Genomic DNA, 15764 nt, shown 5'->3' with positions numbered 1-15764 from the left:
TCCACTTCCAGTCTATATACAAAACTGGCCCCTATAGGAAATTCATAGTAACAGGAACAAGGCAGACAAGAGAGCAGAGACATTAGGGCAGTTTGCCATCTCAGCCAGCTGCTTTTAGTTCTTTCTCCTTTAGAGAAAGCCTACAGCTGATGACTGAGGACACTTGACTGAATAGGGAGCAGATAAATTTGATCATAGTGACTGGAAGAGCTGAGACTCAAACTTAGGTCTTCTGATCCTAAGTCCACTGATAATGGTTATAGATTTTGTTGGTGTTCGGCTGTTTTGGGAAGAATATGGATTTGAGGACTCCTCTCAGAAACCTTCCCAAAACAGTCACTTAATCCCTTTGTGCTTTAGCGATCTCATCCATAAAATGGAGGCAATAATACTTATCCTGTCCACCTCACTACATTGTTATGAAAACGAAATGAGCTAATTTTAGCTACCAAAAATACCTAGATAAACCTGTGCTCAGAAAAGGGATGATAAGCCACCTGGTAAGGGAGGGAACAAAGACTATGATCAAATTTATCTGTTCCCTATAGGGGCCAGCTGTTTCCTTAATCCATTCAGACTATTCATGAGACTTGATTGACTCAGGGGACTCAAGGCTCAGGCTGTTGACATCACTTCCTAGTTACCTGAGTACAAAGCAGCCACGAGGAAGTGCAGGCACTCTGCTGCTTGACCAACCTCCATAGGCAGCTGAAGCAAGGGAGCTTCATGCAGCTTGATAAACATGGGATGTACTCAATGTATAACCTGTTTAATATCTTCTTGCTAGGGCTAAACTGCTAAGTGACTTCTGAGTATCTCATGTTGTTCCCTTGTTAAACCTAAACTACAGGAAACTGGCCTGAATCAGTCCTGCTTCAGAACACCAAGCAATTAAATGGTATAGTGCTTCAATGTGTTTTCTTGTCATCTTAAGATGTGGCATATCTATATTTTTTCTGAAATTATACTACCTACTACTAGAGGGAGGGGTCGGGGGGAATGTTATGATCTGGGATTACATTTACAGACCTTAAGGATATCTCTATCCTTAAGGATATATCCCTAGGATATGGGAAATCCTGTGAATTTGGTGAGTCAGTCTGAAAGACACAGAGAATCACGCTGATCTAAAGCATAGAGGATTTAATGTAGTTGAATAGTGCCAGTTGCCTCACTGATGCTCTCTTATGATCTCATTTCATTGATTCCTATTGTTTTTCTGTTTCTAATTTTTTCTGTTTTGTTGGGGTTTTTTTTGGCTTTTTGGTCTCCTACTTTTATCTAGGTCTCCTACAGATCTCCTTATTGATGATGGTATTTATGACCTGGGGACATAATATTTAAAAGTTACAGTTAATGTCATTTTTACAAAATTCTAAATGTAAACTTTAAACTAAGATTATTTAGAATTAATGAAAAAGTATTTATTAAATACTGTATGCAAAGCACTGTGCTAATTACGAAAGACATTGCAAATATCTCTTGAGTAATAATAGATGTAAATATTGCTGTTTTATTTCATAAATTGCTATGCTGACTTCTTCTTTTCGATATCCTAGGAAGATATTTCATATAGTATATCAATAGAAGGGAGATTGTACACTTTACACCTCAAAAAAAGGTAAATGTTTATCCCCTTGGGTTAATTTTAACTAATCTTAATTACAAATAAGCCAACCCTAATTAACTGTGAAATGAGTGTGAATGAAGAATTGAGGATGACACTGAGATTGGAACCCTGGGTGACTAGAAGGATGGTGGTGGTCTCAATAGTTATAGGGAATTTGGGAAGAAAAAAGGGTTTGGGGAGGAAGATAATGAGTTAAATTTTGGACATGATCAGTTTGAGATGTCTACAGGTATCCAGTTTGAGATGTCCAATGGGCAGTTGGTTATGTAAGCCTGGCATGCAATAAGTGCTTAGTAAATGCTTATTGATTTTACTAGCAGGGAGGACTGAAGTCAGAGCTGGATAAATAGATCTGAGAATCATCTGCGAAGATAATTGAACCCATGGAAGCAGATGAGATCACCAAGTGAGATAGAAAAGAGAAGAGAACCCAGGACAGTCCCTTAAGGGTCATGCACTGTTTGAAGATACAATAAAGAAGACTGAGAAAGGGTGGTCAGAGACATGGGAAGAGACCCAGGAAAGCACAGTGTCATGCAAACCTAGAGAGAAGGAAGTATCCAGAAGTAGAAGATGAACAACAGTGCCAAAGGCTACAGAGAGGTCAAAAAGGAGGCCTGAGAAAAGGCCTGTACATTTGGCAATTTAAAAAATGAGTGGTAACTTTGAAAAGAACAGTTTTAGTTGAATGATGAGGTTGGAATTCAAACTACAAAAGATTTAGAAGAGAGCAAAGGGAGAAGCAGAAGCACTCACTGTAGCCTGCTTTCTCAAGGAGTTTAGTCACAAAAGAGAGGAAAGATAGAGAATGATATTTAGAGGGGATAGTAGGATCAAGTGAAGTTTCTTGAGGATTTGGGAGATGTGGGTGTGTTTGTAGGCAGCAAGGAAGTAGCTAATAAAATTGAAAATTAGAGAGTGAGAATGATAGAAGGAGTAAGTTGCTGGAAAAGGCAAGAAAGGGTAGAATCAAACATACATGTAGAGGTGATTACCTTGGCAGGAAGAAGGGCTGCTGCTTTGTGTGAAACCAGTGAAGGGGAAGATAGTGAAGGGAGGAATCTGAGGAATGTGAAATGAGGAAGAGGTAGAAGACAGAAACCTGGGCAAATGGCCTCAGTTTTTTCAGTGAAGCATGAGATAAAGTCCTCAATGAAGAAGATGGGAGTAGGGGATATGAGAATTCTGAACAAAGAAAAAGAGATTTAGAATAGCCACTACGGTGCATGGAATAGTGTATGAATTAGGGATGTGTAAAAGGATTACTTTGCCACAGTGAGAGCCCAGTTGAGATTATGTAACAGACTTATAACGGACCTAGTCATCACAGTTCCATGATTTTCTCCAACTCCATTCATCAACAAATAGGAATAAAGACAACAGATGGTGTGTGTGTGTGTGTGTGTGTGTGTGTGTGTTGATGCGTGAGCATGTGCATGGGATAATCCATCTCTTTTGTTTAGATGAGGTGGTATGGAGAAGTAGGTAATAGGAAATAAGAAACCAAAAACCTGAGAAGTTTGAGAAAGTTTCAATGTGATTCCATAGTATGAGGCCAAGAGCCTTTTCACTGATAGCAGTGGAGTGAAATGATTCTGGTTTAGTCTATAGAAAGAACATCAATATTTATGATTCAGCTCCTCCCCCAATGTCTGTACCGTGGTACATGGACAAGGATTTTGTTTATTGAGTACCAGTAGGCAAATTAAAGTTTTTTGATGTTATAAAAACTTTGTGATTTTTAACCTCTTTGTTCTCTTGTCTTCCACTTTGATACTAGCATTGCAGAAGCAGAAGGGGGGGGGGCCACACGAAACTGAGAATCATTTAAAATTTTGTTTCATGGGTTGCCATCACCAAAAAAATTCCTCAACAGGTGGCCAGCTTACAAATGATATGCATTTTCATAATCAGCAAGTTTGGTTTTCAGAAAACAGAGTCAGTATGTTTCTGGTGCCAAACTCAATGTCTTTCTAGCACAGTAGAACCTTTCAGACCTTATGGTCCCCTGACATAACCTTTGAGAAGCCAGGGTCATCTCCATGCTATAAGACATTAGTGTAGGACTTCATAGACATTTTCTCAATGGAGGGCAGTGAACCATAACATTTGGAACCTAATATTACAGTCCCATATGTGCTTATAGAGGAGGTAGAAATGACACTTAAGAGACCAGAGGGAGGAAAAGCTGCCAGATTGGATCAAGTATATATAGAGGAGATCTCTGCTAAAGGCAATACATTTGTGAGAGCATTAAGCAATCAAAAAACGGGGTATCTGAAGGAGGGGAAGATATTAAAGGATATCAAACAAATTTTGTATCATATTAATAATACAAAAAAGGCAACCAAAAGAAATACTAAACTGTATGCCTCCTGCCCCATCTCTACAGAATCCTTTTGAGTATCATTTATACAGTGCAGAGCCAAGATGGCAGAGAAGAGGCAGGGATTTGCCTTAGCTCTCCCAGATTCCCTACCAAACAACTTTAAATAACATCTCAAAACAAATTTTGGAGTGCCAGAACCCACAAAAGGATGGGGTGAAACAATTTTCTAGCCCAAGACAGCTTAGAAGTTTGGCCAAAAAGATCTATCACATTGGTGTGAGAGTAGAGCACAGGTGGGGCCCCAGCAAACCAAGAACAGACATTGGGAACAACTGAATCGGCAGTGGCAATGGCAGTGGCTGCTTCTGGAACTCTCAGGCTAAATAAAGCAAGGGAGTTGCACACCTGGTTAAAAGGAGGTTACAGAGGTCTCTTTGCTGGCAGTGAGAACAGGACTCTGTTGCATTGCCCACACTTGGATCCAGGTTACAGTCATAGAAGCTGCACTAGCAGACAGTGCTTGAGGCATCAGGGGACTGGGGACCCTGCTCACAGTTCTAGGGCAGAAAAGAGTACTTGTGTACTCTTACCCAAGGTGTACAGACCACAAAAATAGTAAACACACTTCTCCTTAGCTCATACCACCTTGGAAGAACTGAAAGCTTACAGACCATCTGAAAATGGCTGCACAAAAATCCTGAAGCTTGGAACAGTGCCCTCCCCACCCTGGGAGCAAAGCCCAACTTTAATATAAAGTTTAAAGTAAAAAGTAGGCTGGAAAAATGAACATATGACAAAAAGAGTCCTGATTGTAGAAAATTACTATGGTGACTGGGAAGATCAAAACACAAACTCAGAAGAAGGTAATCGAGTCAAATCTGCTTCATCCAAAGCCTCAAAGAAAAATGTGAATTGGTCTCAGGCCATGGAAGAGCTCAAAAAGGGTTTTAAAAAGTAAATAAGAGAGGTAGAGGAAAAATTGGGGAAAAAATGGAGGTGTTGTAAGAAAATAATGAACAAAAGAGTCAATAGCATGGTAAAGGAGGCACCAAAAATACTGAAGAAAATAACACCTTAAAAAACAGACTAGGCCAACTGGTAAAAGAGGTATAAAAAAAACAGTGAGGAGAAGAATTCATTGAAAAATAGAATTGGCCAGATGGAAAGAGAGGCACAAAAATTTACTGAAGAAAAGAACTCAAAATTAGAAGTGGTCAAATGGAAAACGCAGCACAAAAGCTCAATGAAGAAAATAATTCCTTAAAAAGTTATAATTGGGATGGAAGCTAATGACTCCATGAGACATAAAGAAGCAATAAAACAAAGTCAAAAGAATGAAAAAATGGAAGAAAATGTGAAATATCTTGCTGGAAAAATACTGACCTGGAAAATAGAGAAGAGATAACTTAGGAATTATTGGACTACCTGAGAGCCATAATTAAAAAAAAAAAAGCTTGGATATTATCTTTCAAGAAATTATCAAAGAAAACTGTCCTGATATTCTAGAATCAGAGGGTAAAATGGAAATTAAAAGAATCCAGTAATCATCCCCAAATGAGATCCCCAAATGAAAACTTTCAGGAATATTATAGCCAAATTCTAAAACTCCCAGATCAAGGAGAAAATACTGTAAGCAACCAGAAAGAAACAGTTCAAATATCATGGATCCACAGTCAGGATAATACAAGATTTAGCAGTTTCTACATTGAAGGATCAGAAGGCTTGGTATATGATTTTCCAGAGAGTAAAAGAGCTTGGATTACACCAAGAATCACCTACCCAGTAAAACTGAGTATAATCCTTCAGAGGAAAAAATAGACATTCAGTGAAATAGAAGACTTTGAAGAATTCCTGATGAAAAGACCAGAGATGAAGAAAAAATTTGACTTTTAAATAGAAGACTCAAGAGAAGCATAAAAAGGTAAACAGGAAAGAGAAATCATAAGGGACCCAATAAGGCTAAATTCTTTACATTCTTCCATGGGAAGATGATACTTGTAAGTCATAAGAACTTGCTTATTATTAGGGCAGTTAGGAATGTACATAGAGAGCATGAATGTAGTTGAATATGTTGGGATAATTTTTTAAAAAATAAAAGCAAAGGATGAGAAAGAGGAATGCACTGGGAGAAAGGGAAAGGGAAAGGTAAGATTCAAGCATTTCCCACACACACATCTCCGTCTTCCCCTCCATGGTAGTTGAATCTTACTCTCATCAGAAGGAGGGAATAACATACACACTTTATTGTGTTTAGAAATCTATCTTATGCTACAGGAAAGTAGAAGAGGAAGGGAATAGAAGAAGGGGAATATTGTCAATAGAAGAGAGGGTGGATTGGGGGAAGTGGTATTCAGAAGCAAAACACTTTTGAGGATGGACAGGGTGAAATGAGAGAGAATAAAAGGGGAAAAACAGGATGGAGTTAGAATCATAACTGAAAAAAATTTTACAACAGGTTTCTCTGATAAAGGCCTTGTTTCTCAGATATAGAAAGAACTGACTCCAATTTATAAAAATAAGAGCCATTCAACAGGCAGTCAAATGAAGTAATCATAGCTAACTATAATCATGAAAAAATGCTCTAAATCAGTATCGATTAGAGAAATGCAATTTAAAACAATTCTGAGATACCAACTCACACTTATAAGATTGGCTAATATGACAGAAAAGGAAAATAACAAATGTTGGAGGGGATTTCGGAAAACTGAGACACTAATGCCTTATTGATGGAGTTGTGAACTGATCTAACCATTCTGTGAAGCAATTAGGAACTATGCCTGAAGGGCTGTAAAACCATGCATACCTCTGACCCAGTAATACTTTGACTAGGTCTTTATCAAAGAGAGATAAAAACAAAAAGGATAAGGACCTATGTACAAAAATATTTATAGCAGCTCTTTTTGTGGTGGCAAAGAATTGGAAATTGAAGCGATGCTCATCAATTGGGGAATGTTTGAAAAAGTGGTGTATGATTGTGATGGAATACTATTGTGGTATAAGAAATGATGAGCAGGATTCTCAGAAAAACCTGGACTTACATGAACTGATGCAAAATGATTTAAATGAGCAGAAACAGGAGAACATTGTAGACAGTAACTCCAATTATTATATGACAACCAACTGTGAATGACTTAACTCTTCTCAGCATTACAATGATCCAACACAATTATGAAGGACTTATGAAAAATGCTATTTCTACTCAGAGAAAGAGCTGTTGGAGTCTGAATTCAGATTAAAGCATACTTTTTAAAATTTTATTTTTCTTGGTTTTTTTTTTTTTGGTCTGTGTTTTCCTTCACAAAATGATAAATGTCGAGATATGTTTTGGATGACTACACATGTATAACCTATTTCAAATTGCTTCCCCTCTCAATGAGGGGAAAGGGGAGGGAGGAATAGAATTTGGAACTCAAAATTTTGAAAATGAATGTTAAAAATTGTTTTTATAAGCAATTGAAGAAAAAACATACTAAAATATTCCAAAAAAGGAATTCTCTATACTTATGAATTAAGGGCCTCATCAATGATGGGCTTTAGTGGAGAACAAGAAAGCTCTTTCTGGCAGTCTACAGCAAACTGCTGGTCAACAAATCAGCTATTAAGCATATCAGAATTAACTGAATTGAAATTGACTGAAACATAATCGAAATAAACTGAATGAATAGAAGACCATACTGTGCCTCGTTTGTTGATCATAGGCAAAAAAAAAAAAGAAAGAATTGATTCAGTAGAACAATATATCACTTTGCAGGTGCTTTTACAACAAGGTATCTCTTATCCATCCAAACACAGAAAGGAATTTATGACAGAAAAAGAAGAGGTGCTGTTCATATAGCAAGAGAGGGAGGATGAGTGGACAGTCAGAGTACTCCAATGATAGGTATCATTGAGATTTTAAGAGGAATTGAGTCAGTCCTCTGGAATTCAGGGAGGATACAGATAAAAGCAGACTAAGGAGGCATGGATTGTTTGCACACTACATCCTTGGAGGAACTCCCAGATCAGTGGAGTATCTGATCATTATGTGCTAGTTACTGTGCTGAAAGCTAGAAATACAAAACCAAAAAGTAAAGCAATTCTTTCTCTTCAAGCACTGTTTTAGTGTTGGTGTGCCAAACAATGTATGTGCAGATAAATCAATACAAAACATATTCAAAGTAATTTTTATGGGATAAAAAAATCTCATGTAGGAGGTACCAACTCTATCATCTGTTTCTTGTAGTTCTTCATGTACTGCAGTTGATTTAGGAGCAAGAAATTGTGTCCCTAACTTAGCTGGACATGAGTATCATGAGTCCTTATAACATATAAACATCACTGTCAAATTTAAGAGAACTTGCAGTAATGTTAATCTTATTTCTTTGGAAGTTTTCATTTATTTAAATCTTCTCTTTATCTTTTTGATTTAAGTTTTATTAGGGACTATTTCTCCTCTCACTGAAGAACCAGGTGCATCTTCACGTACACACATCAAGTCTGAGCTTAATAAAATGTCCTTATTTTTTCATCTTTTGCACTTCATCGTAAAAAGAAGCAACACATCTAAAACCATATTAGCAAGATTATTTAAACATAATTATACAAACAGACATATATATTCTGACACCTACTTATACACATACAGATTTAGTACTGGAATGTCATAACTTTTGAAGCACTCTTTTTTACAAAATGTTTTGGTGATTCCATACCATGTATTGCAGCTTTATCTGTCCCTCCTACTCCATACTTCTTGAAAACAGGAGATGGTGAATGAAAGGGTTGTCTTTGAATCTACCTTTTGCTTGTGGTTTAGACTATAGGCTACTACTTTTGAAGTTTTAGTTGTCTTTGGAGGTCGTTGTCTTAGATTTCACTCATTCTGCCTAGACATTAGACCCTAAGGGACCAAATGAGCTGCTTAACCTTAGTGATTTATGTTTGTTTGTTTGTTTTTGGGTTAGCCAATGGGGTTAAGTGACTTGCCCAGGTTCACACAGCTAGTAAGTGTTATGTCTCTGAGGCCAGATTTGAACTCGGGTCCTCCTGAATCCAGGGTCAGTGCTCTATTCACTGCGCCACCTAGCTGCCCCGACCTTGGTGATTTAAAGTGCATACATAACCCTAAGTCATGATAACTGGAGTGACAATAGACCAGATATACTAAGGTATACTTTTTGGCCTGGCATATAATAGGTGTTTATTAAACTTTTGTTGAATTGTTAACTTTTTGGTAAATCCTGTGTCATCCTGTGTCAAGAAGTTATTATGATCTGGTGATCTGTTCTGTAAACTGAGGCACTAATCTTATGGAACCTGGATCCCTTTTTCCCAAATGGAAGAAAACCAGAGGGAGACTGTGCCTGTAAAAGTCAAGAGTGGTCTTTACTAAGTAGGTACATACATGCATGTGGAGCAGACAGCCTAATGCTGGAACAGCTCAGCTCAGGGGGAAGCAGGGAGTGGTTTATGTATTTCTAATAAAGGGAAGCGGGAAATGGGCTGATCTGGGAAGGGAATGGGGCGTGTTATGGATGGAGAATTCTGGGCATGAGGGGCAATGACTTCTTGGTATACTGAAGAGTAAACAACATAACCACTATGAGTCAGAGAGTCCAAGGCTTGAGTACAGACAAGATAAAGGGGATATCTCTAAGAGCCTGAGGCTAGCTGATAGCTCAGGGGCTGCCCAAGGCTGGTTTGAGGTGAGGTAGTTTCAGCTGAGGTCATTGATTCTGTGCTTCCAGCTGGGGTTACTCTTGGTTACGGCAAAGGATTGTTAATTTGTCAAGCCATTCTGTATCCTGATTGCTCAAATTAGTCCTATATCGCTCCCCTCAGTTACCTGGATAATTGGGGAACTCAAGCAAATAAAGGAGGTTAGCATATTCATTTTCACAGTTCTGATATAGGCTGCTGTTATTATCAACCTGAGTGGGTTACTGTGGATATGGAACTGGACATCTACACCTGTCAATGTGTATACTTGCTGAATGTTTATATTTAGTAAAAGAATTCATTAAAAAAATTTCTGCCTTATTGAATCAGTTTTTCCAGATCTTAAACTTGCATTTGGGGCCACTATATACTTGGCCTAAAACCAGGGTTGAGCTAATAAATGTTTAACAACCAGGTCTCTGGAAAAAATATATGCTCACAACATTTAAATTTAACAACAGTTCTCAGGAGCCACTTCCATCTGGCTCTAGTACACCACTACCTAAAACTCATCTAATTTCACTAAAATTTATATCATCAACTCATCCTTCTCAGCACTGGAATGGGTTGCTGTTTACATTTTTTTTTATCTCTAACAAAAAAATCTTTATTTTAATAAAATGCTTAAAATGTAATAGTCTTTGAAAAAGATACAATTTCTTCTGTAAAACAGACTATATTAGAAAATGGGTATTTAAATTGCAGCACTTCCCAAAGTTATTAATAATCTTTTAATCACCAAATCTAGTGACCTCGAACCATCAGCTGTTTTTATCTTCTCTGTAGCATTTGACAATATTGATCACCCTCCCCTCTTGGATACTCTTTTTGGATTTTTAAAACTATTTTTTATATCCCTGTTTTCTCCCTCCTGCCTTTCTCCCTCTCCCATTGAGAAAACAAGAAAAACAAAATCCGTTATAAACATGTATAGTCAAGCAATACAAATTCTGCCATTGGCTATGTTAAAAAAAATCCTCACTATGTGTTCTCATCTGTCTATCTAGAGATTGGTAATTTGTTTCACCACAAATATTCTGGAATTGTGGCTTGTCATTGTGTTGATCAGAGTTCCTGAGTTTCATAGATGTTTGTCTTTATACTATTGTTATATAAATGTTCTGGTTCTGCTCACTTAACTTAGCATCAGTTCTTACAAATAGTACCAGTTTTCTATGAAACCATCCATTCATAATTTTTTAAAGCACATTATGTATTCTATCACTTTCATATGTCATAACTTGTTTGAACATTCCCTGGTGAATGGGCATCCCAGTTTTCAATTCTTTACCATTACAAAAAGAGCTGCTATAAATATTTTTGTACATATGGGCCCATTTTCTCTTTTCTTTGATCCCTTTGGGATATAGACCTATATTGTTGTTTTAAAGTGTCTGCAAAGTTCAATGATTTTTTGGGCATACTTCCAAAATGCTTTCTGTTAGTTCACATCTCTATCAAGAGTGCATTAATGTCACATTAACCAATCTGTTAAGTGTGAGGTGGTACTTCAGAGTTGTTTTCATTTGTATTTCTCTAATCAGTAGTTATGTAGAGAATTTTTTCATCTAACTATAGATAGCTTTGATTTCTTTGTCTGAAAACTGCCTGTTTACATCCTTTGACTATTTATCAATTGGGAAATGACTTGTATTTTTATAAATTTGACTCAGTTCTCTAATGTATCCATGTTCCACAGTCCCTCCAGCATTAGTCATTTTTCTTTTTTGTCACCTTTGTCAAATTGATAGTTGTGAGGTTCTACCTCAGAATTTAGTTTTCATTTCTCTAATTTTTAGGGATTTAGATGATTTTTTTTATGTAGCTATTAATCACTTGAATTTCTTCCTCTAAAGATTGCCCATTCATATCTTTTGACCATTTATTATTTGGGGAATGGCTCTTATTCTTATAAATTTAACTCAGTTTCTTATATATTCTAGAAATGAGTTCTTCATCAGAGAAACTTGCTGCAAAGCTATGGGAGTCTTAGGGACCTCTTTGGACAGTATGTTGATGGTGGGAGCAGGGGAAGCTAGGCTGGAGGTCTTGAAATCGTTCTAGTAGTGATGGACTGGATAAGATGGTCTACAGTTTATTGTTTGTATCATTTCTTTATGGGTTTTTTTGTTTGTTTTCTTTTCTTCCTGTCATTGATGAGCTTTCTGAGTTGGGAGCTCTGAATATGACAGAATATGGGGGTAGTGGGAAGCTACTCCCAGGAATCATTTCACTCTGCTATTTTCTTAGGATTCCTTTTGTAGTAATCTTTTTCAGAAGACTGTTTACTTAAAAAAATCAGTCCTATTTCATCACTGCAGGAGCTCCTAGTTTGGAACTTACCCTATCAGTGATGATTGGTAGTCTTAGAGAGTTGCCTAGGGGCACTGAGAGGTTAAGTCCCTTGCCCAGGGTCCCATAACCAGGACTTGAACACCTAGAAATCCTCCTACCTCTGAGGCCAGCTCTTTTACTTATGGGATTCTCAATTCTCTTTTCATTAATTACAGAAATGAGTCAGAAAGACATCCTGTGGCTTGTGATGTACAGAGACTTAAGACATAAGTCGGTTCTTAATTGATATAGTTTGCCACCAGCTTCTATGCTTGGTTTCCACTCCACTATCATTGTCATCATCATTCTTCTACTCTTCTTTTGTCTCTCCTCCCCTCCCCCTGGGATAAGCTCATCACCAAAAAACTCATAGGCATGGAAATTGCTTCAGCTTCTGATTGGAGGGCTGGAGGGCAAAGCAAAAAAAAACTCCCATAGCATCCCTTTATAGAAAGCTCAAAATCCCATTATCTGTTTTTGCTACCAGCTGTTTTGCTTGGTTTCAACTCTACCATCCTTATGCCTCTGGGCTAGGTACCCATGGAGGGTCTTCTCCATCCCTTCCCTCCCAGCCCCACACCCTTTTAAGCTCCTTGAGGGAACTGGTTTTCTTATATATATCCGCAGTGCTTAGCACAGTGCCTGGTACATGGTAGGTAGTTAATAAATATTTATCATATTAGATAGAAGCACCCTGGAGATAAATGGGTTCAGGTATTCATCAATGAAGTTAAAATTAAAAATTGAATTAATTGTGGAGACTAGTCATCCAAACATAACTCCACTCAGGATATGAATTTTATTCTATTACTTAGGATAAGTATTCCTTCATAAGAAGGAAAGCTGACTTGGAGAGGCAACATGGAGGAAATAGTGAATTGGAAATAATGAGAGAGGGGGGACTTTGAGATGGACAGAGTGATAGCATGTGGAATCTGTCTAAGAGAGCCTGAATGGAGAGAGAGATATTTATCAATATCTTGGGCAATACTATTTGATAATACAAGTAGTTTAAATGGCAGAAACATTTGCTGACTTAACATGATAAAAAAAAATGAACACTGCAGCTTTCACAACTCAGATTTTCTTGTTTTTGTTTTCCTCACTTGCAGATTGTTTTTACCAGATGATTTTGTTGTCTATATGTACAATCGTGAAGGTGCTGTGTCTTCTAGTTCCAGAAGTGCTATGGTAAGATTGATGTTTTATGTCTTAAAGACTTTTCATTTCTTTTTATTTTGTTAGTTAGCATGGGTGTTTTTGTTTTTGTTTCTTTTAGGCAATTGGGGTTAAGTGGTTAAGCCCAGGGTCACACAGCTAGTAAGTGTCAAGTGTCTGGTCTGTGTCTGCATTTGAACTCAGGTCCTCCTGACTTCAGGGCCAGTGCTCTATCCACTGCACCACCTAGCTGCCCCAGCATGGGTGTTTTTCTAAGAAGAGGCAGTGTGATGTGGATGAAGGGCCAGACTTGAAATCGGGAAAATATTGCTTTATCTAGTCTTTGATATACTAGCTAGATGATCAAGGGAGAGTCACTATCTCAATGGGTCTTAGTTCAGTTTCCTTCATCTGTAAAATGAGGAGATCAAACTAGATGACCTCTAAATAAGATGTTGGACTATATTAGTGATGTCAAACTCAAATAGAAACAAAGTGACTCAGCTATATATGTGTGTGTATATATATATATGTGTGTGTGTATATATATATACACACATATATATATATACACACACACATACATATATATAGCCATGTGTTAATATTACCTTGGTTTTATTGCATTTTTATTTTGTTAAATTTTCCCAATAGTATTTTATTTTGTTTTAATTAGACTCGAGTCCTGTAAGCTGAATGTTTGAAAATGCTGGACTAGATGACCTCTAAGGTCCTTTCCACTTTGTTATATGCTCCCATGTTCTCAGGGCCCTATGACTAAAAATCACAGATGAATTGCTGATCTGTACTGGTGGAGGCAGTTCCCCAAATAGATAAAATAACAGGTCTTGAACAGAATCCAAAACATAATATTTTTACCAATGGTCTCAGCATTCGAGATATCAAAGAGAAATCTGGGTGTACCCACAATTGAGATGGCAATGGGAAAGCTGTAAGGAGCCAAGAGGAAGAACATTGCCAGCTTTATGCTAGTGCATATTTTCTCTTATTTTCTCATTCTTTCCTTCCCAACTTCGAATCAAAGCTCATTTGCTCACCTGATCCTTACTATAGATTGATTTGCTTAAACTAACTGACCCTAAGGTATGAATTACCAGTGGAATTAAATCTCCCAAGTAGTAAATATAACATTAATTAAAATGAATCTGATTGGTGGAATGTAGGGATGATGTTTTGAAAAAGATCTTCTCATACACTTGCTCAATTCTAAGTGACACTCATCCCTAAATTAGTCTTGTCAGAGGAATATATGATTCTGTAAATGGTCAGTATTATTTAATAACTTAATCACATGTATACTTGACTTTCTTCTGCCTCTTTACCTTTGTTAACACCTACCTCTGTACTTGTTAGGCCTTATAGAATAATAGATAAGAGAGAAAATATGAATCAGAACAATGAACATTCAAAACAATGAAGGGAGAACTTTTATGACAACTTCTTTATTTCCTATAGGGGCAAAATGAATCTTACCAGTTTTTACAAAAAATGCAGAACTGCATTACTTGCTTTAGGGAGAACACTAAATTTCAAACATAAGGATAATTCAGTAGCAGAAACTTTTGGCACATAACATGGGATGTGATACATACCACTTTCAAGAGCTAGAAATAAATATTTTTCTCCTTTAGGACACAAAATAGAGACGTGATAATGAAAACTCCCCTACTTCAAAGTTTAATTCAACTAATATCTATTATGTACTGAGTGCTAGAGATATAAACATGAAAAGAATACAAGATAGAAATAAAACATGATTCAGACCTCATCTTCAAGGAGGTGTTTCTGCCAGGTTAGAATTGAAATACTTATGAGCAACAAATGCTGGCAGAGTTTTCCTATGTTTCAAATATTGTTCAGATTTTTCACAGTGATACAGAACCGGTAAATTTGCTAGATCTTTTTTTCTCAGTAAGTCAGTAAAGTAAATGACACATTTTTGCAATTATCAGCATGTGTCATAGTTCTCCTTTAACTCCTATATAATCCATTTTTGTAAAAACATGTTTCCTTTTAAAAGCTTGTTTTATTTATTCTGTCCCTTGAGATGAAAATTTGAAAACTTAGAAATATGAAGTTAAAGGGAGATTTCTTATCATTACCTGGCTATAGAAACTAATAGATATGAATTCAATCTTATTTGAGGGTCCATGAGAAATCTGTTTGGAATTCACAATTGTTTGACTAAAATAATAAAGAAGGGTCAGAGAGCAACTATGAAAGGGTTTATTTTGCTTAGAAATTATTTGATTGCTTTCCCAGTATTCCAGAAGTTTCACATGTTTCGCATGTAGCCTGGAAGAGTGTGTTTTTCCTAGTATTCCACAAGTTGAGGAATTTATAACTATATTATGGTTAACAACCATAATTGTAAAAATACATTTATGTGCCCTTTATGAGGCAACAATTCTCTAGTTGGTTTCTGTTGAGTTTAAACATACATAGGAATATAACATTTGTGCAGAAATTAGCCCTTAGGCAAGATTTCTGAACCCTGGGGTCTACCAGTTGGTTGCCAAACCTGATCCTGATATATCTCTAAGAGATTTATCCATGCTATATCTTCTTCTTTGTGAATTGTTGGATTCTCAGAAG

General features: G+C 36.9%; 1 protein-coding gene across 1 annotated transcript in view; it reads left to right on the top strand.

Moving 5' to 3' along the window:
• LOC114045335 (disintegrin and metalloproteinase domain-containing protein 32-like) overlaps window positions 1-15764 on the top strand; it is a 137874-nt gene that overhangs the window by 12828 nt on the left and 109282 nt on the right. Inside the window, exons 3-4 of the mRNA XM_027865269.1 lie at window positions 1560-1621; window positions 13103-13181. Coding sequence (XP_027721070.1) covers window positions 1560-1621; window positions 13103-13181 — 141 coding nt within the window. The remainder of the gene's footprint in view (window positions 1-1559; window positions 1622-13102; window positions 13182-15764) is intronic.

Source organism: Vombatus ursinus, unplaced genomic scaffold (assembly GCF_900497805.2).
Source record: "Vombatus ursinus unplaced genomic scaffold, bare-nosed wombat genome assembly UNPS02014778.1, whole genome shotgun sequence".
In the NCBI taxonomy this organism is placed as follows: domain Eukaryota; kingdom Metazoa; phylum Chordata; class Mammalia; order Diprotodontia; family Vombatidae; genus Vombatus; species Vombatus ursinus.
The sequence above is the reverse complement of the archived record's forward strand: the minus strand, read 5'-3'. Positions and strand labels throughout refer to the sequence as shown.